This window comes from Rissa tridactyla, chromosome 19 (assembly GCF_028500815.1).
Source record: "Rissa tridactyla isolate bRisTri1 chromosome 19, bRisTri1.patW.cur.20221130, whole genome shotgun sequence".
In the NCBI taxonomy this organism is placed as follows: Eukaryota; Metazoa; Chordata; class Aves; order Charadriiformes; family Laridae; genus Rissa; species Rissa tridactyla.
Window position 1 is genome coordinate 5153078 of NC_071484.1, and position 26537 is coordinate 5179614.

General features: G+C 42.3%; 1 protein-coding gene across 11 annotated transcripts; it reads left to right on the forward strand.

Annotated features, from left to right (window-relative positions):
• On the forward strand, window positions 1-25254 carry MPP3 (MAGUK p55 scaffold protein 3). Of its 11 annotated transcripts, none has more exons than XM_054224325.1 (18): window positions 76-213; window positions 3079-3189; window positions 4790-4908; window positions 5418-5495; window positions 7087-7167; window positions 7728-7865; window positions 8838-8919; window positions 9564-9649; window positions 11133-11207; window positions 12243-12439; window positions 13317-13381; window positions 15414-15452; window positions 15880-16044; window positions 16769-16849; window positions 18253-18346; window positions 19179-19287; window positions 20719-20841; window positions 21746-25254. In XM_054224325.1, exons 2-18 carry the CDS (start codon window positions 3165-3167, stop codon window positions 21926-21928), a joined length of 1740 nt encoding a protein of 579 aa, XP_054080300.1. In that variant the 5' UTR covers window positions 76-213; window positions 3079-3164; the 3' UTR covers window positions 21929-25254. The 11 variants fall into 11 exon arrangements, with proteins under 11 accessions (XP_054080295.1, XP_054080300.1, XP_054080296.1 ...); XM_054224327.1 differs by lacking the exon at window positions 76-213 and adding an exon at window positions 381-518; XM_054224329.1 differs by lacking the exon at window positions 76-213 and adding an exon at window positions 14584-14604 and having other exon boundaries at window positions 554-3189; window positions 15411-15452; window positions 21749-25254.
• The last annotated feature ends 1283 nt before the right edge of the window (window positions 25255-26537 follow it).

Below are 26537 nucleotides of genomic sequence, written 5' to 3' on the forward strand. Positions count from 1 at the left end.
CGCCCCGCTCCCGGCGTAGTCTCCCGCTCGGCCCCGGGCAGGTCGGGGGAGGGGGAGGAGGGAGGCGGCGCGTAGGACGGCTCTGAGGGCGCATGAGCGAGGCGCGCAGCGGGCTACGGGGACGCGAGCGCCCGGGAGCTGCTCTGTGGGCCTGCTGGGGCAGGCAGCCAGCACCGCAGGGGCCCGGACTTGGGCCCGAGCCCGCACCCGCAGGTAACGGTCGCCCGGCGGCAGCACTGCTCCCGAAGCGCGGCTCGGCCCTGCACCTGCAGCGGCGGCCAGGGCGGCGCCATTTTGCAGCCGGGCGGGGCGGGGCCGGGCCGGGCCGAGTTCTGACGCTGCCTTGGAGGCGCAGGCCCCGGCGGGGCGGAAGTCTGCGGGGCCGATGGGGTTTGCCTGGCAGGCTCTGCCCGATGCCGCGGAGCCGGGCCTGGCGGAAGCCCTGCGGAGTCCTCCGGGCGGCGGAGATGGGGCCGGAGAGGCGGTCGCAGAGCCCGGCCTGGCGGTTGGGGAAGCAGGTCTGGAAGAGGACGTCTGCCTGCCGGCGTGCAGGAAGGCCGGCCCGGGGCGTAACCTCGGCTCGTACCCGCGGCTGGGCCGTGAGGAGGGTCGGCCGCGCTAGCCTTGCCGGCGGCAGAGTCATCGGTGTGCCCGAGCTCGGTGGAGCGCACGGAAAGCTGCCTCCGGGGCGGGGGAGCCTGCCCGGGGGAGCGGGGCCGCCTGGCCGTGCTCCGCCCCTCGGGTCCCCGCCAGCCCCCGGGTCGGCCTGAGGGGCGCCCGGCCGAGCGCAGGCCGCCGGCCCGGCCCGCGGGCGAGTCGGGCGCCTGCTGTGGAGGCCCGGGGGAAGAGCCCGTCCCCGCGGTGCCCAACAGGGAACGGTGTGCCGCCCCCTCCGTGTGCCCTTCAGCCATGGGAGCGGTCGCTTTTTAGGGCTGAAGTAGGCATAATACCCAGCGAAAGACTAGTTCGGTCAGGTTTAGACACTTTTTGTACGCAAAAGCCAAGCGAGGAGAAATCCTGTGTCGTAGCTATCAGCTATGATGTTATTAGCATGCAGATGTATTTTTCAGACCTAATCACTGGGCTGATCTCCTGGAAAGATGTTAACATTCAACTGCTTTCTCAATTTAGATCTTCCACTGCTTTGGCTGATTCATGTGGATTACAGCAGCTTTGTGTTGTATTAGGCTACGAACCACGCTAGGTTTATTTTCCAAGGTAATGGGGATATGCCAAAGCATATTATGCTTCCATTTAATCCCAGCTACAGCATCGGTTCAGTATATTTAGCCCTTTCCAAATATCAACAGTCCTTTTCCTAGGCAGGGAAGGTGGCTCAAACATTCTGTCTCAGGAACAGCTGGGCAAGGATATGGGTGAAGAATGAATTATGGTTTAGGGTGGGTGTTTTTAAAGAGGAAAATTGTATTTGAGCCTATTTATACTACAGGGATGAAAGCAGAGATTCGTGGTTTTGAGCCCCTCTTGCAAAATATCGCATGCTGGGGCTGAGTTTAATCCCTTGAAGCTAGCCCTGAGTATTGCCATGGAGCATGCTGGTGACAGGTCACTGGATATGGAATGCTTTTTGTTCTGACTGTTCATTCCAGTCAGTCCCGGCTAATGGGATTTTTACAGAACATGGGAAATGCCTCTAGGGGAATGTTTTCATAGCTGTGCCTAACTCATCTAATTCTGGTGCTTATGAGTTTGCTGACAGATTTCTGAGAGAGGTATTTTCCAGGTTCCTGTGTAAGATGCTTTTTTTTTTTGCTAAGAGCCTGGAAAATAACTCAGGTTTTCTTGGGTTTTGGTGCTAAAGAAGTTTGACTGTGGGAAGCACACATTCTTACAAAGACAGAGTACGCAATTAAAGTTCCCTTTCTTGATAATTAGAGAAGATTTTAAATACGTGTCAAATGAAAGGCAATAGTCAAGGAACCAGAGCGGTTGAATGAATTGCCTATACATTTCTTTCGGCATGAAGTGTGGGTGTGACATGTTTATTTCTTCAAAGCAATAGGTAATAAAAATGCTTTTGAAAGTTAATTAAATAAATGTGTAGTATATATAATAATACTCTTGAGTACAATCCATGCATTAGAGTGAAATTTCAACACTCTTTCAGTTCACTTGCTTAGAGAACTCAATTATGTTTTGATACCAAGGTGGACTAATTAAGCATGGCAGTAGAAAATAAGGGGTGTTAAAAACACAGGTGACTATTGAGCTTACTATCTCAGTACATTGTAGAGAAACTCAGGAAGCTAGAAAATTCTAAATTGGTACATGCTAATCTATCATTCAGTAAAAAGGTGTTTTCAGGCAGCTCATCAAAATAAAGTTGCATTAGAAAACCATCAAACTTGTGTCATGCAATCAAAATATCAGAGATTTATCTGCAAATAGAAACACAAGGAGCATCCTTTATTGCATTTAGCAAAGAGTTGGAGCGTCCCACATTTCTTCCTAACCCTTTTTGAGTGCTGTTACGGTTGGGTTTTTTCTGCAAGCATTACTCTGATGAATTTTATGAACGTGAATGAAATTTTAAATGCCCCAGAACACGCAAAGTGTTCCGTCTCGGACTGGTGATTATAGGCATAGGTTCAGTTTTGCAGTTTGAGCTGAAATTGTGCTGGAGTCATTTGCTCACGGTGACAAGAAAAATCAGCAATAAAAGCATCTAATGGAATTTTTGAGCAACAAAAGCAGCCTTTTTGCTATTTCTGTGCAAAGGGTATTTATCGGTGCTTTCAGACATCCATTCTGCAGCATGCTTTTTTTCTTGTCTGTCTCTTCAGACAGGTTACTAAGGCCTTCTAAAACTGTCTATCTTGAAATTAGATTAGGGAAGCACCTGCTCTCTTCAGCATCAGCTTTATCCAAGATACCATATGGCTATTGTATAACAATATTTTTCATGTTGTTACTTGCGTAGCAGAATAACTGCAGGACTCTGCCTGATTCAGGTTAAACTGAACACTTGAGAGACATATGTACTAGGAATTTATATTTTTACATGATTGCCTTTTTTCTCGCATGCTTGAGCTTAGATATTACCTTTGCTCATTTCAGGACTGCCTCTGAATCGCAGTCCAGAAAGAAGAAACAATCGTGTTGATTTAAGTTGAACGGTTGTCTCAAAGATTAAGAACAAAGCCATGCCAGTGCTTTCGGAAGACTCAGGTAACTAATGTGCATGCTTTCAACAGACCAGTGACCGAAATCTTAGTGTACGTGTTTCACTCTGGAAGTGAATTCAAATGGAGTTACGGAACATAGAATTAAGACAGTTCAAATAGATTCCTTAGCAATTACGTAAAAGAAAACAAGGAAGGTGGAGTATAAAAGGTGGAAATTAATAAATTTAGTCAGATCTCAGGAAACGCCTGGTTTCATAACAATCCTAGAGCCCCTGAATATATGCTGGTAGACAGGCTCCTAAGAACAAACGTGGGCCTCTCAATATGACACTGTCTTCTACACATGCTTACTAAAGATCAGCCCTTAGACCTCTGCTGTGCTACTTCTTAATATTTTCTGAATAGGTGTTGGTAAAGTTTGTTAATATTCTTCCTTTTGACTTAAAACAACCCCAGTAATTCCATTCACGGCTTGCTAACCAGCTTCTCCAGTATGCTGCCCAGAGTGAAGTCATATACGCTGATGATACTGAGTTTTTAAAGCAGGAATGAGTTTGAGCCTCCTGGATCCACTGCACTCTAAAGTTCATGGAGAGAATAGCCAAATGAGCAGATTTTGCCTCACCTACCCCCCCCCAGTTTTGCTTTGTTTTTTTTTTTCTTCTTTTTTTTTTTTGTGGTCCACCAGCAAAAACACTAGCATTTGTCTGGCCCTGTATGCTGAAAAATTGGGATGTTGATGATTTAAGCACTTTTTAGAAAACCTACCACAATCTTTGGTTCCACTGCAGTGGAAATCTACACCAGTCCTTTCCTCCTGTGGTCAGACCTGACTTCTAAGAGGTGCCTCAGAGGTAGAAGGGGCAGGATAACACTTGTGCAACAAAGGAGGTACTTCAGTCATTTTGCGAGTCTGCTGTGGCACTTTAATAACTCAAAGTATGATAGAGGGTGAACTGTTTTAGGAACAAAGGGTAATTAACATGAAGGGGGAAACTTCAAAAGTAACATCTTTAAAAATATGTATTGCTTTGGTAGCTTTGGCCTTGGAATCATTGAATCAGAATCGTGTAGGTTGGAAAAGACCTTGAAGATCATTAAGTCCAACCATTAACCCAGCACTGCCAAGTCCACCACTAAACCATGTCCCTCAGCACCACGTCTACACACCTTTTCAATACCTCCAGGGATGGTGACTCCACCACCTCCCTGGGCAGCCTGTTCCAATGCTTCATCCTTTCAGTGAAGAAATTTTTCCTAATATCCAATCTAAACCTCCCCTGGTACAACCTGAAGCTGTTTCTTCTTGTCCTATTGACTGTTCCTTGGGAGAAGAGATTGACCGTCCCCGGCTACACCCTCCTTTCAGGGAGCTGTAGAGAGTGAGAAGGTCTCCCCCTCAGCCTCCTTTTCTCCAGGCTGAACAACCTCAGTTCACTCCTTAATATGATATATGTTATATTTTATGCTATGTTTGCCGCTTAAGAAGGGAGCATTACAAAATGATAAGCACAAATCTCTGCAAACTTAATGATCACCAAGATGGTACCCAAATAAACGTAGTTGATGTTAAGTCTGCAATAGTAGATCCTGTGAGACATGCTGTCTACAAAGTTTTTGTTCTGTCTTGAATTTAAATTTAGGGTTGCATGAAACTTTGGCCCTTTTGACATCTCAGCTAAGACCCGATTCAAATCATAAAGAGGAAATGGGATTCCTTAGGGACGTCTTCAGTGAAAAGAGTCTCAGCTACTTGATGAAGGTAAAAGTTCATTTATGAACATACATTTTTCCTTACAGGTTACTTATTCTCTCTTCCCTTGATTTATCAACTGTTTACTTTGCCAAAGCTTTTTTTTTTTGGTAGAATTCTTTACTGACCAAAGCATGTATTTATTTAAGCACAAATATAAAGAACATTCATTGACGATTAGCATATTTTGTTCAGAAAAACCATTTCTGCCTTGATTGCCAAAATGCAGATACAGTGCCCCGTACCTAAAAAGCGGTGTGAGATGGCTTAATTTTTTCCCTTATGCTGCTGAAGTCTTAACAGATTCACTGGCTGTCGCTGAAACCAGCATAAGCAAAAAGAAAACAAAGAGACTCCTAAACAAAACAAAAGTAACCCCAAGAGAGATTATTTTTCTAACACTTACCTCAGAAAAATTAGATTCCTTAAATATAAAAATATTCCAGCATGCGCATATTTAGGAAGTTTTGTATGTGTTTTGGATCTCTGTAGTAATATACTTGAATAATTTTTTCCAGATTCATGAAAAACTCCGTCATTATGAAAGGCAGAGTCCAACTCCTGTTTTACATAGTGCAGCAGGATTAGTTGAAGATGTGAGTAAAAATTCTTGTCTCCTTGTTTTCCTACTATTTAAGTCAGCTTTTCTAACAAATCAAAGCTTTGCAATTGCGCTGTATGTGTACATATTTCGCATCTTCCCCAGCTGCCTTTGGAATCTGTTGGCTAGTCTCACTCATGATTGATCAAGGAAATGAGAGCTCAAAAAATATCATGTCATTAAATGTCCAGTGAAGACAGAAACAGGCAGGTAGAACGGAAGGATGCTTTTAATGGCCTTCGTAAGGGAGAGGCTGCAAAAAGCATTCAGTCCGTTCTCGGCGTAGACTATCCCAGCTAAGCATTCAGTCTTAAGGACTGAAATCCATCACAACTCAAGCAGCATTGCTGTTCACATAGAATAGTTTGGGTTGGAAGGCACCTCAAAACATCATCTAGTCTAACCTTTCACTGGGTCAGGTTGCTCAAAGCCGTGTCCAACCTGACTTTGAGCATTTCCAGTGGTGGGGTATCCACAACTTCTCTGGGCAACCTGTTCCAGCACCTCGCCACCCTCTGAGTAAAAAAATTCTTCCTCATATCCAATCTAAATCTGCCCCTCTTTGTTTAAAACTGCTGCCCCTTGTCCTATCGCTACAGGCCTTCATAAAGAGCTTTTCTCCATCTTTCTTTTAAGCCCTTTTATGTATTGAGAGGTAGCAATAATGTCTCCCTGGAGCTATTCTTCTTCTGGCTGAACAACCCCATCTCTCTCAGCCTGTCCCCAGAGCAGAGGTGCCCCATCCTTGGATCACGTCATGGTTTGGGCCAGACTGGCCAGTGACGAGACAACAGATGCTCTCCCTCACCTCTCACTTGAAGGAGAGGAAGGAGACAGATCAAGAGATTTATGAGTTTAGAAAGAACTAAACTACTTAAATGAAGTATTTTCTTCTTATTTTATTAGAATCTATGATTCTAATAAAATAAGAAGAAAATAATGAAATAGATATAATATATACAAAACCATACCGAGCTCCCAGGATGATGTCACCAGCAGACCCTGGGGAAGTGCCAGACTGGACAACAGATGGGAGCTGGATTCCAGAACACACACATCAGGCTCAAAGGCAGATGAACAGACAGAGTCCTCCTCAGGCATCAGCCACTGGAGAACCCAACCCCTTCATCCGTCAGCTTTTCTACTGAGCGTGGCAGATGGGATGGAACACCCCATTGGTCAGTTTAGGTCACTTCCCCACAGGTGTGACCCCTCCACGGGGCAAACAACCGACTCAGCTGGCCCTGGTTGCCACACCAATAAGTATAAGCAAGAGCCTCTTTACGTACTGCTCCCTGGCATTAACTATGAACATAGGTCACATCAATCCCAGAACAGTTTTCTGCACAACACAAGCGTAAAAGTAAAATAAATAGTAAAAGTAAAATAAAAGTAAAATAGATGAAGAAGCTTTTATTTCTTTTAGGATTTATGTGCTATTGATTGGGGTTTTTTTTTGATCTGTGCACACTACTTTGAAGGATGATAGAAGTTAGCAAACACTCAGCAGAAACACTCGCTTGCAAATATATGATCTTGTTTGGTGGACTCCTTTTGTTTTGAGGTTGTTAATTTTTATTTTAAAGGTAATAGAAGAATTGCAGACCGCACCAGTGAATAATGAAGAAAAAGAGCTACTTCAGCTGTTGTCAACACCACATCTCAGGGTAAAGAACACACCAATTCCTTTACAGAATTTACAGAATTCCTTTATGGAATTCCGATAGACTGTTTTTTAATGGAAAAGGTACATTGGAGAGTCCCTAAGAGAAAGGAGAAACCTCCTACAAACTGTAGTTCTATTCCAGTGTGATTTCCTGCGCAGGCTTTAGGATACCAAGGGGGTTGAGAAGACACAGTGTAGGCCTTTCAGGCGTAATGCACCACCTTGTCTTCCCTCCGTAATATTTTCTGAGGAAGCAGAAAAGAAAAGGATGCCCTTTCTCAACTTCTTGCTTTCCATAGTCCACCTCCATTCTGTAAGTTTATTTAGGCTGAGCTTTGTTGTTGCCTAGATTTACTTTAAAATATCAGCATATATATATATACACACACACACACACATATATAGTTTACATGATGGGTAAGATAAATGCTAAATCTTTTGGGAGGGATTTATGGTGATGTTAGGAAAGGGGAGATTTGTTTGCTTTATTGTTGGAAACACGAGAACTGGAAACTGTAATATTACCCCATTACATTACTGTTTCTTATTTCCTTTATGCAGGCAATGCTTGTAGTACATGACACTGTAGCACAGAAGAACTTTGACCCAGTCCTTCCACCTCTACCCGATAACTTTGATGATGATTTTGATGAGGAATCAGTGAAAATAGTTCGGCTAGTGAAAAATAAAGAACCCTTGGTACATATAAGATAACCCATCTCTAGTCGTAAAACTCTCTAGTGCAAAAGCGTTACTGTGAGTATGGAGGAGATACTTGAAGATGTCGTCAAATAGTCTGCAAAAGCTAGGAGTGTTCTGAAGCTAGTAAAATAACGTTAAAAGAAAACTTTGATAAATACACCTTCACGATTTTGCGTGACACGCTTTATAGGCATAGGTTTATAATGCCAGTTAACGCAGAGAATGTCATCTGTGAGGAAACTGCGTATGTTGGAACAACTACGCTTATTATACATATTAATTCTTTTCATATTGTAGCTAACATTCAAGTGATTAATACCTTCATTTGCATGAAAGTCAGTGATGTGTGGTAACAGCATGTTTGATAGCTGTATGTAAACGTTATATTGACAAGGTACTAATTTTATACAAATGGAAATGGAAGAATTGATTTCCTAAGAAAAAACAATTGTATCAGGGAAGAAACCTGCAAATGTGCGCTTTGTATATGACAGTATGTCGTAGAAGAGAGCAGTGGCTTAACTCCTGATTAAAGCTTTATATTGCCAGCAGAGGTAGGAAAATTAAAAAAAAAAAAAGAAAATCTAATGACTTGGCTGTCCTTGGTTTTATATGGAAAAGTGCTGGCTGTATTGTATAAAGATTCAAAATACACGTAGAGAAAGCTTGTTGTAAGAAATTCTGTTTTGCACACTTGAGCGACTTCGATCACCAGAATGTAGGGAGCGTGAGCACTCGGCAAAATGAGCAGAAAGGAAGGTGTGCACCTTCCCACGATCACGTGACACAGGCACAGGCAAGTTGAATAATGACGAAAATTGGCAAGGAAGAGGACAAAATTTACAGAGCAAATTAATTCTGGTTTAAAAGACATGTTAGCTTACATGTTATTTCACCTCTCGCTGTATTCAAAGCTAATTTCCTGTGATGGTTTCTTGGGGGGGCTGAGGGGTGTGTGTTTTATTTCAGGGAGCGACCATCAGAAGAGATGAGCATACAGGAGCTGTGATTGTAGCAAGGATCATGAGAGGTGGTGCAGCTGATCGCAGTGGTAAGTTTCTGAAGAAAAGAGGATTTAAAACTGCATTTGTAAACTGTTCTAAAATTTCCAGAATTACGCATGCATACATGTACTGTATGCACATACCTAGAGTGATCATCTTTAAATCTGATGGTTATTAATTCCAAAATGTCCTTTAGACGCGAGTGTTTAATATATGTATAGACTGTTTTGTAAAAAAAAAAAGATAACAGCTTATCGAAATCTTAATAGGCAACTGTTAAATTCCAAGTCTAACATTCTTCTGGGACTGCGTCGTGTTGATCTGTCAGTTGCTGGCCATATCATTCCTGCCTTTACAGTCAGCAGCGCGTCTTCTGACTCTACAAGATTTGGTCATCCTCGTGAAACTATTCCACGTTTGCATTCTTAGTGATTATCCAAATATAGAGGCAGTGATTTCCCAGAGTATCTTGCCACATGTTCTCTATCTCCTCGCTGGTCTCCTGTGAGACTGTGCTGCATGAAAAAATGGAATAAGGGCAGGAGGCTTCAGAGCACGTTGCCAAGAGAGGCACTCCATTAAGCTGGGGGAGGGGGGAGAGGAGGTACATGCTGTTGACTTAGGTCGGACATCAGAGGAGTGGTGCTTTCCAGTCTGTAGACTTACTTTAATTTACTTACTGTCTTTTCAGGTCTTGTCCATGTTGGAGATGAACTAAGAGAAGTCAATGGTATTACTGTGCTTCACAAACGACCGGAAGAAATAAGTCAGATTTTGGTCTGCACCGATTTTCATTTCAAAATCTTTTCTGTTGAATGATCTAGTAATTACAATAGATGATGAAACGTAACCGTGAGTTTAAAATATAGAGAGAGAGCTAAAAGATGCAATCCCTACTTGTCTTTGCATTAAGAGTTTTTCTTCTACCAGTGGATTAGTCTCCTTTTGACGTCAGAAACTTCTGCGAACTGAGTCGCTACCAAGTAAGATAGAAAGTCACATATTGCTCTGTCAAGAACTTCCCTTTCATGTTTTGTGTATGACAGGCAAATTGCAAATTAAAAGTGCATTCCTAGAAGATAAGCGGTTTATTCATAATACATATGTTGGGAAGCTGAAGAAAGTCTGGGCTGTGTGTTCCGTAGAGCTGTCAGTCTGTTCGTTACCAGCAGATTCCTGGCGACATTAGCAAATTCTTCCTTCAAGCTTCTCTAACGTTAATGCCCACAAATCTTGGTAACTCTTTTTAAACCTCCACATCTGTGGTCAGCATTGCAGAAAGTGTCATAGCTCTTGAGCTTATTTATCTCTGACTCCCCTCTTGTGGCTCGGTTCCCCCTTGTCCTGGTGTGGAGTGGAGTTAGGGACGCAGTAAGAAGAATGGCAACACTAGGAGACTGACGTATCTGGCATCTGTTCCATCACCTAATTTAAATTTAGACCAAAATAATCCTGAGTAAGGAGTATGACTGCTTTTAACTTCGGGTAGGAGGATCAAAATCATATTTTGAAATACTGTGTAAAGTTTTGTTGGTGGGGACCCTGGGACGCTATTCCTCTGTCCCGTTTTAAATGCCTGCAATGTAAAAGTTTCGTTTTCACAGTTTGTTCTTTGAGGAAGAGCTACAAAAGTTTGTCCAAGCTGATTGTCCAGGTTTCCTTTTTAATCTGTGCAGAATAGCAGGCTTCTCTAGTTCATCTCATCCAAAATAAGGCGTCTAAAATAGATCAAATAAACCTCTTCTAGATTTCCAAAGCACCTAGAAGGGCTTTTTAATTTACTAGCAAAGATTTGTAGAGTGAAAGTAGATTTTTACTTTGTAGATGTTTACATTTCACCCTAACCGAGTTAGCCACTACATGGGAAGATATAGTAATATTTTTCAAAGGACCATTTTAAAATACTTAGTCTGCAAAAACTTAAGTTAATGTCATACTAAAAGCCACAGAAGTATTTAGTGCCCTGTGAACTGTAATCCAGAAATTAATGTAGTTGCTAAAAGCAAATGAAGGAATTTTAACGCAGGTCTTAGTATGTTCTAGCCAAGTAGATACTTCGGATGCCTCCATGCAGAAGACACTGTTGTGGAGGATTCATGGAACATCATGATAACCTCTGTAATGAAGTTAAATAATGGATTAGCTTGGCCTATTAAAATTCAGAGAAGAGACAGACACTAGCTCCTAAACTGGAACTTGAATAGTCTGCATTGTGTCCTTGTCCTGCTTTCAAAGTGAAAAACATTTCTCTCCTTCTCAGGCTCAGTCTCAGGGATCGATAACATTAAAAATAATTCCAGCCATCAAAGAAGAAGATCGTCTAAAGGACAGCAAGGTACGCAACTTAGTGAAATACTGAAGCACGCTTTTTCATATTTACACAATCTGGCATCTCTGTAAAGGCAAGATTATTGCTGTTTCAGTGAGGAGTGCCCTAGACCCATAATTGAACTAAAAAGGTAGTAGAGCACTTTCTTGTTGTAAAATGCAGTGCCTTTTTATTCAGTAGAATTACTTAGATGACTTCTCTCTTCATTGGCTGCACGCGTTCTTTCATAGCATTTCTGAAATCTAGTCTCTTTTTGTTCACGTAATTAAACTTGGTGTTCCCTGCCGGTCTCCTCTTACCGTGACAGCTGCTATCTGTGCCTTATCTCTGGGCATATTGCCACTTGCTTGATTCAGAGCAGACCTGTTTGCACACAGAGCGGCATTCATCATTTGACCCCGTGAAACATCAAACATCAGCGTGCCTCTGCGAGTGCTTCATTTGTCCTCCTTGATCGGCAATGGCTTACTGTTCCACGGGTCCCTTCCAGGATTCCTTTGTCAGCCTCTATTTCTGCTGCCCTCCTCTCAGTTGCCGAATTTTTCCTTGAAGCCCCACAAATCGCTTTTAAAAGTAGTTCTACTGCGGTGTGTTAAATAGTGGTAAGATACAAATCCGAAGTTGGATAGTAGATTTTGATGCATTAAAGGAACATTTTAAGGACAGTCTTTATAATCAGGCAGCTTTGCCATAAATCCCTTTTTTTTTGTTTTCTCCCTTCCCTCGATTTTTTTCCTTTTTTGTTGCATTTTGTACTTACATAGGCTGTGAATTGGGTTTCTGGAGACTTTGATCTTTGTGTCTCATGTTCCACAATGCCAATCCACAATGACTAGGTACGTGCTTGAAAGTTAGTTTATTTTTCTGCGTAAGTCAGTCAAAATGCAGCAGATTGCTAGGTTTCAGTATTTTTGAGTATCCTAAAGCGTAGAGGAGAGATGAAGTATACAGTTAGCAGTATAAGCATTGGGGAAGCCTTTCAAAGGTAACTTGAAACTCCAAATAGGACAAGAAGAAAGGATGTGTTACTTTCTTTTAAAGGTGTTTATGAGGGCGCTTTTCTGCTATAATCCCAAAGAAGACAGAGCCATTCCCTGCCAGGAGGCTGGGCTGCCGTTTAAGAGACGACACGTCCTCGAAGTTGTAAGCCAAGATGATCCCACATGGTGGCAAGCAAAGCGTGTCGGAGATACCAACCTCAGAGCAGGGTTGATCCCCTCAAAACAGTTCCAAGAAAGGTTTGTCAATGAAGATTACAGAATTTTTTTTTCACACGTGTAGTGTCACACTGTTTTTTGCTGCTTTTTTTCCCCAGGAAATGAAGGGCAGGATCATGCCATGGTGAATACCAGATGCTTAGAGGAAAGTACTAAAAATCTCCATCTTCTCCAATTATACAATGCACTTCTTAGCTTTCCTTGGCTAGTTTGCTATTGACATGCTTTGTAGCAGGAAGACGGAAGCACTTGCTGAACAAACACGTATGAAATGAAATGTGGAATATCAGTCTCTTGACCCTCTTCTAAAGCAAAAATATCCCTCAAGTCTTGTATTTACAGTACAGAAGTCTTATATTTAAGAAGGAATCTGATTTTAGGCCACTGTTCTCATTGTCTGATTCTTACTACAAATTACTGGGTGTATCTGCTTTGGACTGTAGGTGTTGCGAAGGTGGGGGTCTCTTGTGGCAGACAGGAATTTTGCCCATCCTTTGTAAAAGTGGCAAAGAGAAGTTGGATTCTCAGCAGGAACGGAATAGAATAGAATAGTTGTTGTTTTCCTAATCTTGCAAAAAACATTGGGTGGGGGAAAGGAAATTAAAAAAAAAAAAAAAAATTACATTGATAAAAGTAACTTGCTATTGATTTCTGTGCTCTGATGTATGAAAGCCTAAAATGTTTTAGAATCTTCTCTCTCAGTCACTTATCAGTAGCAATCTGGGACCGTCATAGTTTTAAAGAAAAAGTCTTTTAAAATGTTGAATTGGAGACGTTTTATATTTTTCAAGGAAAAGCACTATTGCATTCTTTATTTTCAATGCTATGTGTGTAACATGCTATACGTTCTTTATAATTCTGAGCTTACATGGCTAAAATGCAGTTATTCTCTATTTAGACGATTGACTTACAGAAGAACAATAGGCACCCTGCAGAATCCCAGAACTGTGAAGAAACCGTTGTGTAAGTCTGTTCTGTTCCTTCAGTGATGTCTTAGTTGATACCAACTTCTCACTATTTTTCTGTTATTTCAGTAATGATGTGTTGGAATATGTTTTGTGGAATCTGTCATTCATTGATTTGCATGGACACAAGCTGCCACGTGAGAGGATTTGAGTTTGAGCTTTATCCAGTGTTGCTAGTGCCTTTTATTTTCAAAAAACATGGCTGTCCCTCTCTTCCTACTTTCCAGAACGTGAGGCCTTACATATTGTTTAGACGCTTTAAAATTTGCTAGGGTTCACATTCTTTCCTGCGGTTTGGAAGTTGAGAGCTGCAAAAGTAACGCAATGCACACTTCTTGAAATTCTTACGTAAGCGCGTGAAATGACACTAAGCTCGTATGGAAATAAACTATAGCTTTAAGGAGGATAAAAATCACTGGAGCTGGCAATAGCATCTGCATTTCAGGCTTAGCGTTACAGCGCAGGTCTTAAGCAGGCTTTAAAGTGATTTTTGTTTGCAGCTCCAAAGCCTCTGTCAGCGAATTATTCGCACAAAAACTGCTACTTGGGATGAAATTGTTAGGCAGTGATGGAAGGCAGAAGGCATTCTGTAGTATCCCAGAACTGAGTGTTCCTGTTGCTCTTGGGTACTCCGGCACGGCTGTTACTGATGTGTGGGGCAGCCCTGTGACCGTGCGAAGCCAGACGTTGTGCTAGGAGTGCCGGCCTCCCGTAGACTAGGAATCGGGAAATGGTCCATCTTCAGTGATAGAAGTGCACTTCTGACGCGTGTTGCATGGCACGTCTCACGAAGAGATACAGGTGTTCTTACGGACAAACAGGTATTCTTTTGCAACAAAGAGGAGGGAAGGTGCTCACGCAAATTATAAAATAGTATTACTGACTTAAATGAAGTTTTTTCCAAAGCAGTTTCCATTACATTCAGTGTTAGGAGGCATGTAATGAGGATTGGTACTTAGGCTTTTTGTCAGCTGTTCTCAAGACAATTAAGCTGATAACTGGTTATAATACTAAATTTTAGCCAAAAAAAGGTCCCTAATCAGTTGATAAGGGTCCGTTACTGCATTATTTTTTTAAGATAGAAAAGCCTGTTAAGCAAATCAGACCAGAAGGACCTTCCTTGCCGTTCTCTCTAATTTTACTCCATTATTTGCCAGTGTTTTAATATCATACCAACTCTGCCTTTCATGCTAACTACAGATGATCAGTCTTCTGATAAAGGTAGGTACAACCAATGCATTTTCTAAAATACTTGCTAAGCTCCCAAGCAAAGGCAATAGTAGATATAACGTGTTCCTACAGGAGTTTCTTCCTGTGTTACTGTTGAAACTAATTTAATTTGGATTGATGACTTAGGTAATGATAACTTCCAAATTTACTCCTGATTCAAGAGAAAAGATTTGTGTCTTCTGGTATGCATTTACATGTTCTGTAGGTTTCCGAGTGAGGTTGATAGAGTTGCAAGTTAAATGCAGTCTTTGTGTCTGGTATTTTTTTAAAAATAAAGAAATATTGGGGTTTAACATTTTAGAGCGCCTGTATCAATCCAAATTGATTTTTCTTCACTGTTCCTTTGGACTGTTTTCTGTCTTATTTTCATTATGAGCAACTGTGTTGGGCTCATGCTGTTTATATGTCGCTGTACCACGCGCCTTGCCAAATATCAGGTATTTTCTGTTGAATTCTGCATGCTGTGATTTTTTTCACATTGCAAATGCTTCCTGAGAATAATATTCCGAGTATTGGTATTCCATAAACTTCAGTCAAAGTACTAATCACATTCTATAATTAACCGGCGGTAACTGGTATACCCTATCGAAGCGCGAGTGTGAAACTAGAGCCTACCTTCAACAACAGAAAATAGCTCTGATCTTAGCTGTGGAAATCATGCAGGATATAAAACTTCTCCTTCCCTGGCCAATGCGCCAGACTCGTGTCGCAGGCACTGTTTAAGGTATTTCCCTGCTCCCGTCTCACTCTCTCCTTCCCTGTGCCCTTACCCCCGCCCCCCTTTTCTTCATTTACAGAAGACTGTGACTGTGAAGGATATTTCAACGGACAGTACATAGGTGAGAAACCAAAATCTCTTTCCTCTTTCCCAACATCCCCCCGCAAAAAAACAACCAAGCAAAGAAAAAAATCCAAATCCCCCCCACATTAAAAAACTAGCTTATTTACATTAGAATTAATTACTCATACATTAATAAACTAGATTATCTCTGGGCATAGGCAGAGTTGGACGTTGGCATAGCCAACACTTGGCAACTCAAGGTGATGCGAGGGGTTTTATATTATACATTTGGCGCTTGGTTTTCTACCTGATATGCAAATTTTTCATCTGTGAGATTAGTGTATGTGCACTGGCTTGATTATAAAAAAAAATTTGTGGGAGTAACTCATATTCGAAGACAGAATAACTTCTAGTTGAACAAGCTTGAAAATTTAGAGAAGTTTATCGATAACATGGTTTAATATATCTTTTGTTTTCCTCTGCAGCTGGCTTACGCAGGAGCTTTAGATTAAGTCGTAAAGAGAAGGAGAACAACCTGAATGAAGGAAAGCAAGCAGAGCAGGCAGACGCAGCGGAGTTCCTAACGTACGAAGAAGTCACAAAATACCAGCAGCAGCCTGGTGAACAGCAGAGGCTGGTGGTTTTGATTGGTAAGAGACACAATTGGCTCAAAGTTTTTCACGTATCTCCCTCTTCTCTTATCACCTGCATTCCAAGAGGCTTTCTTGAGGTGTTTGGTTTGGGGTTTTGTGGTTCTGGTGGTTTTTTTAAAGGTTTCTCTGGTTTTGATCAGGAGTTGTCCTCTTCTTTTAAATTACCTTTAAAAAAACAACCAAACAAAAAACCCCAGCCAAACTCACCAAATCCTTCTAAAAACCTAATCCTTCTCCAATGCAAACTATTCTATGAAAAACAACGACGCGGGACCATTTCCCATTTTTCCGATTGACTTTCCATTGGTTCTGACTCAAGCATGTGCATAGTTACGCTGTCAGAACAATTGATGAAAAGGTAGATATAATTAACTAATAAAATCTTGCATGCAGTTTTAATTCCGCGTGCTTAACAGCTTTGCGTTGAGCCAGTTTCCCAAGTTGTCATAGAAATCAAGGGTGTCTGACAAAACTGCCTGCTAAGATTACAGATTTTCTGACCTAGTGCCTGACAAATGTTTGTCCGCCAGCTGTTCAAGGATTCAGTTTGTTCCTGATAACGTTCTTCAAAGCAGAACGTGGCAGGTCATGAGATCCCTCATGTCCAGGTTTCTTCAGGCACACTCCTGTATCATACTATTTGTGGGAAATCGATATTATTTATTCTCTTTGCGGTATTTCATTCCACACAGAAATCTGTCAGTCAGTTGTGTTTTATTAGGTTGTTTGGGGGCCAAATTAAGTGAGCTCAAGCAGAAGGTTGTGTCGGAGAACCCCCAGGAGTATGGTGTTGCAGTTCCACGTGAGTAAAATTTACTGACTTTTGTGTGTCGCCGCTTTATTCCATAAATGCTGTGGAATACAGTAGTGCTAGCTGCATTGATGAGTGGTAATTTGTGTTTGGACTATCACTTACATGCGTATTTCAGAAGTACTTCAAGTTATTTTTCTCATTGTAATATCCTATGTTTGCCCTTAGTAGCTGAATACATCACTACGTAACTTGGCACGTACGCACTTTGGAATTCTGTCAACTCAGTTGATTTTTTTGAATTGTGTTTTCCCAGGTGAGCAGTTTGCATTTACTCAGTGTCCATTAAAAAAATGAGAAACTGAATGCAGGAAGAAGAAATAAGATTGTAAATTGCAAAAAGAACTAGTGTGAAAGCCAGTATCATAAGATTTAGCCAAAACACTATGTATGTGTGCTTAAAAGAGGATTTTTTCTTCCGAATATCGTACCAGCTAAATTGTAAAATAAATACATAAATATAAAACAGATAGCAATAAACTAAGTCAAAATTCTCACAAGATTTTAAATAGTTGATTTGTATGTCTAGGCTGTTCAAACAAGCCCGTCACAGTGATAGAGAAATTAGTGATTCTGGTCCATGTTTGTGGCGAGGGTTACACTGAAATTTTTTTGCTGGATTGTTTTCCAAAAAAAGGTTAGACAAAAAAAAAATAAATCCATCAATATTTGTATTCCCCAACGAGCTTTTTGCAAACCAAAAAATTAACACTGAGGGCACTATTCATGTTATTTAAGACCTTCAATAAACATCAGTCGGGCAGACATTCAGTTACTTAGCGGTAGAACTCAAATGGGTTATTTTTACTCAAATTTAAACACGTACACAAAAAATAGCAGACATCACTTCTATGGTCAGGCGTAGATCTGTAGAATGATCACCAAAGCTTCTCCTACAGTAATAACAATTATTAAAAGAAATTACAACATCAAAGGGAAGGGACACGTGTAATTATGTAAGATTCACAGTAGCGTGGGAAAACAGCCGGGGATATTCTTACTCTAAATTCAGAGGCAACAGAATAGGACTCTATATATCTCCTATTTTTATTTTCTAAGTTTTAAAGAAAATGAGAGTTCAATATTCCAAACACTTAAGAGATACTGTTTTCCGTAGGATATACTCTGCTGCTTCTACGAGGTGTAAGAATTATGCCTCCTAATTTTTGTGTTAGTTATAGCGTGCTTGGGAGCAAAACAACTTCGTTGTTGGTCTCACAATTTTTGAGATTTGAGTTTAAAACAAAATTACAATGCTTGATTTATATTTTATGTTAATTTGGATTTGCCAGCGTGTAACTACCTTATTGGAGGTCATGAACTAAACAGAGAAGATACGGAGCCGTTTGCAAAGGCTGATCTGTCTCCTGTGTCTTGCTTCCATTCTCTTCTAGATACGACCAGATCAAAGAAAAGTCATGAGAAAGAGGGAGTAGAATATAATTTTGTCTCTAAGCAATCATTTGAGACAGATGTACAGCAAAACAAGTGAGTTAATCTTAAAATACTGGCATAATTGACTGTATTGCAAAAATATTGCTTGTTAAATCTTACATCACATGAATACCAAAATCAGGTGTAAAGTTGGACCAGCTGTACTAGAAGGGTTCCGCTTTCCAAGTGAAAAGCTCAGTCTGAACTGTTAGCATGAGCTCAGAAATTTAGTAAGAAGAAATTTAGAAAGAAGACATTTAGAAACTACATAGGACTAGTAGGAGGATCATAAATTAGAATTTAAACCTGCATATAAGAAGTAGTATGCCTGGTCAGAACGGAATCTAGTGAAAGCAACAGATGCTTAATTGGGCCTACTTATTCTCCATTTCATACGATGGGTAACAAGTTTTATTCCTAAGTCCATTTTAAAGCATGTTGTAGACTGAACCCGTGAATATGAAGGACTTTCTGTAAGATTGAATGTGTTTCCTGAAAGTACAGATTTTTGGCTAGTCTCCCAGAACATGGAAGAATTGGGGTCCCTTTCCTTGCCAGCTTTGTTCTATTTTCTATGAAAAACATCCTCTTCTATTAGGCTTGAACATCCGTCAACTGAATTAATGCAGATTATTCCCCTATTTGTCAGCAGTGGTGATTAGCTATTAGTGACGTGTGAAGACGACTCTTGCTACTAAGCAACGAGAAGGAAAAAAATAATAAGAAAAAAGACAAAAAAAACCCCAACTTTTTTTTTCTCCCCCCTGATGTTCCGCCCTTCTCCCCTCCCCCCATTTGACTACCGGGACTTCAGGAAAACAGCTGTCAAATGTTGTACGTTAAATATTCTTTGTGGATGGTATTTAAAAATGTATTGACTTTTCAGGTTTGTGGAACACGGAGAATACAAAGAAAATCTGTATGGTACAAGTCTTGAGGCAATCCGGTCCGTGATGGCGAAAAAGAAGGTTTGTTTGGTGGATGTGGTACCTGAAGTAAGTTCTGCAGCTTATTTTAAAGAAAGGAAATGTTTCTTACTAGGCCGCCAGCCTACGTTAGTGATGCTGTCATTTGTGGCTACTTGCTGTGCAAAGAACAACCACGCGCTCAGAACTTGTGTTTCTGACAGGCGTCCTGACTGCCAGCTGAGCGGAATGGGGCTCTTCAGGAGGCAGCGCAGCATTTAGTGTGTCAAACAGGTTCATCCTCCCCCTCTGCTCTGCCCTGGGGAGGCTGCACCTGGAGCGCTGGGTCCAGCTCTGGGCTCCCCGGTTCAAGAAGGATGGGGAACCGCTGGAGAGGGGACAGCAAAGGGTCACCGAGATGCTGAGGGGACTGGAACACCTCTCTGATGGAGAAAGGCTGAGGGATTTGGGTCTCTTCAGCCTGGAAAAAAGGCGACTGAGGGGGGATCTTATCAACACTTATAGATACTGAAAGGGGGGGTGTCAGGAGGATGGGGCCAGGCTCTTCTCAGTGGTGCCCGGGGACAGGACAAGGGGTAACGGGCACAAACGTGCCCCTGGGAAGTTCCATCTCAACAGGAGGAGGAACTTCTTTGCTGTGAGGGTGGCAGAGCCCTGGCACAGGCTGCCCAGAGAGGTGGGGGAGTCTCCGTCTCTGGAGACATTCCAACCCCGCCTGGCCGTGTTCCTGTGCCACCTGCTCTGGGTGACCCTGCTCTGGCCGGGGGTTGGAGGGGGTGATCTCCAGAGGGCCCTTCCAGCCCCCCCCCATTCTGTGATTTACAGTTCCCAGATGTCTAGTTGATAACAGCCTAGGTGACACTTTATCAGCTCTCGCTGTGGGATGTTGCCCTTGCCGTAGCAGTAATGCGCATCACCCTCCTGGCCTGCTCAAGTCCTGGAGAGAACACTTAGAGCATGGATGGGCTTTTCATTCTTTCCTTCCTAGTGCCCCTGAAGCGTTACTAGCGTTGTAACCAGTCACAGCATACCTGCTCCATAATCCCTCCATACTGGGAGTTAAATCTTTGAAATTTCAATTCGGGGTTTGTAACTGGGATACAAAAAGACTTGTAATACTACCTTAGGTGAATTCCGGGTTTAATATTTCCAGTGTTTGGCCTCTTAAGCAAAGCAAACCATGACTCGCCTGCTTTTTTTTATACTTTTCTCAGTATCTTTTGCCATGTCCTTGTTCCTGGTAGCGCAGTGCACAGCCAGGCAGATGTGCAGTTAGGCCCTGCTACAGTAAGCTCACGTACTCCTGTACGCTAGCCGGGACACCGACATCAACCTTTCTTTTGAAGAGCAAAAGGTCGCTGTGGTCAGGTGTGTGGTACACAGGACTTCACACCACCGCGGGTGTTAGTGAAACTGTTGAACCCAGCTTGAGTAGATCATTGACATATTTAAAAAAAAAAATAATTAAAAAGCGGTGTAACAAAAAACATCTGTTCACAGGCAGTAAAGCACTTGAGGACTCCCGAATTCAAGCCTTACGTTATCTTTGTGAAGCCTCTCATTCCAGAAAAGAAAAAACATGCCCTAAAATCTGCCATGTCAGAAGAAATCTCATCCCCCCTTGTAAGTATTGTAACCTTAATCTCTTCTTTTTAGACATGAAAGAAGTATTTGAGCTATCATTGGGCTATCACAGCGTGGGGCCCTGTGCACATTTAGCCTTTCAGCTGGAACATTAGAATGGGATTTTTGACTCCCTTAGAACTTGACTATGTAAATAACATGAAGGAAAGCGCACATCTTCCATGTGGGTTTGTGTACATCGCTCAAGGCCGCAGCAGGGGAGGCTGCTACTGAACTCCGATCTACTACTAATAATTTTATATCGCTGATGAGCAGCCCCATCAAATGGTAAGGGTAGCCACCTATTCCTGGTACCTCCGGAGTGCCACCCACCCGGGCTGTTAATCACACAGACGCAAAACGCAGCACATGGGTGTCTTGCAAGGACCAAACCACGACCAACAGCAAACTGGTGATGTGTAAACGTGAACAGAAACGCTGAGAGCGCGTGTCATTACTTTGGGTAACCTGAAATTGAATTTATACACAACAACTTAGTTCACCTGGTAAATTTTCATGTAAGCCGTTAAAATTACTGAACTTGAGGACAGTGGGTCCAGCATTTCTTCTCAGCTTTTGAGGAGTATGATTTCCAGGTGTAAGGTGAGGCCGCAACTCTTAACTTCATAAAATGCAGTGTCACCATCTTACGTCCCTCCTGCAACATGTTTTTCCCCCCGCCTCCCTATCACCTCTTGCATTTTTGAAACAGCCTACCAAACTCCAGCAGTAGCATACCGCTCCTCGATCTCCGTTGTTGTGCCTTACGCACCCTTCGCTAATGGTAGCAGCTGTTGTTCCGTTGCCTTTCAACGTAATGACTTATTATGCTAATATACTTTTAAAATGCTAGCAATTAAAAAGACGTGCTGTGAATTTCATACCATCTTCTCATGTTGGTCAGCAGGATGAAGAACAGCAAGAAATTATTAATTCAGCAGCATTCATTGAAGAGCAGTATGGCCATTTAATTGACACCGTACTGGTAAAAGAAGATCTCCAGAGTGCATGTAACCAGCTGAAAACTGTGTTAGAGAAACTAAACAAGGATTCATTTTGGGTGCCGGTCAACTGGGTTAGGTCATAGCTCGTTATCGTCCGTTTAAGGGAAAGACTGTATAAAAATGTCTTGTAAATATATGGATTGGAAGAGGGAAATATGTCAAACTCACTTCAAAACTGCTGGTCTATCTAGAAGGTAATACATAAAGACTGTAAGAAAAATTAACAAAGCCAGAAGCTGACACTGCCTTCCTGAATCGAAATCTTGACTAGCAGCTGTCATTTAAAAGTGAATACTCAAACTAAACAGATCAGTAAAAGATCGGAGTGACTTTTAGACTGTAAATAGTGAATTTTGTACAGTAAAGTTTCACAGAGGGTCCCACACTTCCAAAGCATTTCCGTAGTGCTAGGACACTAACCACCTGGAATTTTCATCTTTTGGCCACAAGTTTTGTGGCGAGAGTTAAGGCATCCGAACAAGATACGTTTCAGGAACCAGTCTTCAGCTGGGCGGGAGGGATGTCCTTTGGAGAGTGCGTACACTGTGCCAGTTACTTAAACGTTCAGCTGGCTGCCAGGCCAGCAAAACATGTTTCCCTCCCCTCGGGATCATTAGCTGCAAATCCTTTCCAATTAGGCACTAAAACTAGGCCAGTTATATTAGTTGTATATATTTTAGTGGCTGAGGATGGGTTTGGTTTTTTTTTTATGTCCATCCCACATTTCCCCAGGCTTCCAAGTTGTCTTGCACAGGCATGAGCCTGCTCAGCCATAGCTTACGCTCACTTTCCTGATCTCCTCCTACTGACGCAGGACAAATGTTAAACAACCCGTGAACACACCTGCGTGACTCCCCAGCTCATAAACCAGAGGCATTTTTTAGCCTACGTGAAAATAACTGCCTCTTTGAAACAGGACTTTTAAGCAGCTTATTTTCTACAAGACGTCTTTGCAAAAGCCACCCGATGGGATACCACCTTGACACCAACGGAGTAGCTTCAAAAAGGCCGCTAAAAGGAGGAGGCTGAAGTACCGAGTAGCCGAGCCACAGCTCCCAGTCATCACCCTTCCAGCACTTACGATTACCTTTGTTCTAAATCGAGTAAAGGCTTCCAGAGCATCTAATCGGTCACATCAAGTCCTGAAGAAGAAATCTTAACTGTTAAAGGACTTCGTACGTATTTCAGGATGAATATCCAAGATTTTTAGATGGGTGTCAATAAGAAAACGCAGAGAGATGATTCTGGAAGCGCCTCGCTTTATAATTATTTGAAAAAAAATTGAGTATTGTACAGGTGCATGTTAGCTGAAACGAGTTTCTGTTTCCCATTGCCTGCTGAGGTCTCATCTTTCCTGTGTGCTGTGCCCTTTAACAGGATCCATTGGTGCACCAGTCCCAGTCCTTGCATCTTAACAGTATGGTGTTATTCTTGTTCCACCGCATTTAGCAAAACTACCACCATTGCATATTAAAAGCATCTCTCTTACATACCAGTGTCACCAATGACTTATTAGCATTCTCAGCCAAGTCTTCTGTAGGAGAATATATAACACTATTTGTTAACATGGACCGTACCTTCTACCTCCTGCCTGAGAATACGCCACAGGTTATCTTAGTGATACCTACAGATTTTTAATACATATATTAATGATCAGTCATCATTGCCTTTTTCTAAACGATAAAAATTAGCGCTTTTTTTTGGTATTAAAAACATCTTAGTTTGTCTAGAATAGGACACGAAGCACGTAAGTTCAAAAAACACCCATCATCAGGTACCTTTTACAACCAGGTACCCCAGATACCTCACATTTGGGGTATTAATACACTGAAATACTGCTTTGTTTTGCCCTTTCAGATAGTATAGAAAAACGTGTAGAGAAGCTGAGGAGGAACAAAGGGAATATGGGGGGCAGTTAACAAAAAAATGCTTTCCCTTACAGTCGCTAATTGAGCACAACCCATCCTAAGCTGTGTCTCATGTGGGAAAAAGACTGCAGTGGCAAGTAGTAAAACCTGTGAGCTTCTCAAGTTCCTAATGAGCAAGTTGAAAAGATATAGCAAAATAATAAACCTCCCTAGGATCCACTGGCTTCCTAAACTTCCAGCGAAAAGTTGACCGGCGCCGTTACTGAAATGAGCTTCCACTTCTGTAGCGTAAAAGCAAGGTTCTTCTTCTGGTGATCTTTACGCAAAGGAACAGAACATTAGGGTTTATTGCTCTGCCCTGACTGAAAATAATATTTTTTCTTATGCATGTGAGTGAGCAGACAATAGAAAGATTAAATCTTGAATGTGATATACTGCCACGTTTTCTTTATACTAAAATACTGGCAATGTTTATTGAGAATATCAGAATAAAATAGCAACAAAAGGCAACTCCAGCAAAGCAGCCGTTAGCGCTAAGACCACACACGCGCTTTTTTCCCCCCATAGAGGCAGTCCTTCCACCCAAATTTCTAACTTGATTTTGTTCTAGAAAATGCGTCCCTTGCTCCCTTTACCAATGACCCAACGCTTTCTTACCACTTTCGGATATTTTTAAGGTATGGGTTTTTTTCCAGTTTGATACACAGTGAACTGAATATGTATAATTTTAAGAGCACCCCACCACAACGTGTTTAGTTTGAAGTTATGATAAAATAATATTCGTACAAAACAAGAGTTAAGTACATCCCTGCCAACCAGCCTCAGAGTTCTTTTGCTCACCGGCAGGCCTACGCTCAACCAGCCTCTCCGAAATACCTTCGTTTTCCGCAGCGATGTTCATTATTATCCTGTTCTGCTTGCCTTTATCTGAGCCATAAACAGAAACGAACACCTCTGAAAACACATTTTTGGGCTAATGAAATGATGTTTGTAAGGCACCTATAGATATGTATAGCTGCAAATGCCCGCGGTCCAACAAACTCCCGGTGTCTAACCCCATAGATAAGGTCTAGAAGCGTAACCGTATGCTTCTGGTGTCCTAGCAAGAGGATCTGGGATAACTTCCAGTGATACCCCCAGCTGAATTTGTAACATAGGTTGTTTTCCTTGATATTCGAGGCGAGAAAGGCAAAGTTAGACAATCAGACGATACCTTTTTCGCTGAGTATAAGCATTCCAGAACAGGAATAGTTCACTCAGACCTAAACGCTAAATTTTACACTTAGTTTTGCAAATCTGGAACTCCAGACACGCCTTTTGTAGCTTCTAGTAAGAGCGAGTGTATATATTTACATTCCTACTTTCAGACCTGACTAGATTCAAAACTGAATGAAAGACTGATTCGTTTAGCTCACTTCCCTCAAAAATTGCTCTTACTATAAAAAAAAAAACCCAACAACAACAACAAAAATTCATACATTAATCAAGGTAGATCTTGGTTCTGGGTTTCTTCCTCCCCCCACATACAACGGCGGGAGCCTTCATTCAGCAGGACGGCATTTGCAGCAAACTGAAGCGCGATGCAAAGGAAGATGACGTTACTTTTCAAAGGGCTGCCAGCTGTTTAATGATGTCTAAAAAATACACCATTCTTAACGAGGCCTCCTAAGGACGGCAGATACCGCCTGCAGCGCAGACTGGCAAAGCGGTTTTGCCCACATTCGAGAGGACAGCAAGAGAATGCCATCTTCTCTGCAGTTTCTTCTTAACCCCAGGAAACGTAGGAAAGAAGCGACTCCCCTGGTGACAGGCTCAGTGCACGCAAGCCATGCCCGTCACCGGAAAAAAACCCACACAAACAGCAGAGAATGCAGCTGGACCACTGTCTGGCCCGCTGCCGAGCAGTCACGCATCTCTGTCTTCTCGTGATGGCCTCCTTGCTATCCTTCCCACCTGGTTTTATGGCTTTGCTACAGCTGCCACGGCCTCCCGTCTTCTGAACTCGACGTCCTCATCTTATTTTCTCGTGTCCATGCTCCGTCTGCCGTCACACCTGGAGATTCCAGACAATCTCAAATGGTGACATGCTCCCGTTTTGCTCATAGACACTCGGCAGTTTAACAATCTACAGCCTCGGTCGCCTGCTCGCAGGACGCCTGTCCAGGTGCTGTCGGTGACACCAACAGGAACCGCTGTCTCTTCTGTCCTCTCAGAAGCTGATAGAAGTATTCCAAAGGGACATCTCACAGACCGAAACCAAGATGGAAGCGTAAGCAGCGGTCCGTCAGCTGGCTGGAAGCGGATGCGTTTCCACTGCTACAGACATTAAAAACGACTACAAGATCTGCCGTCCCCCCCGGACTGATTTCAGCAGAGGGAAACACACGGGAGGGATATCCCAACTCGGCAGCCACTTACACCCCCTGCGAGGCAGACAGAGGCTAATGCATGAACCCAATACAGGCACCGCTATTCACTCTAGCAACAATTACACCGGCACGCTTTTCGCAGAAGACGACGGCTCCCCAAAGAGGAACTTTGCAGAGAACAAACCAGAAGAGTTCCAAAGTGAGACCGAAGTTCATATGCCTTGTCTTCAGCTGTGTTGCGGTAGCATCCATGACACATCACTGGTGAGACTCGGGAAGGCACTCCCACTAATAAATTAACCTGATGGCGATGAATCATCAACACGTACATCTTTTAAAAAGTGCGATTTCTCTGTTCTGTCTGGACGATGTCCTGTAATGAACGACTGACTTTGGATTTGTCACTTGTTTACGAGCACTTCAGTTTACATTTTAAATTATTTTAACATTGTCCC

What these genes read in the sequence shown, in the direction of transcription:
- MPP3 (XM_054224318.1), top strand. Translation starts at nt 386, where the DNA reads ATGGGGTTTGCCTGGCAGGCTCTGCCCGATGCCGCGGAGCCGGGCCTG. An exon ending in TGTCAACACCACATCTCAGG is followed by an intron (nt 7,168 to 7,727) that starts GTAAAGAACACA and finishes TCCTTTATGCAG; the next exon opens with GCAATGCTTGTAGTACATGA. An exon ending in AAGAAATCTCATCCCCCCTT is followed by an intron (nt 20,842 to 21,745) that starts GTAAGTATTGTA and finishes CATGTTGGTCAG; the next exon opens with CAGGATGAAGAACAGCAAGA.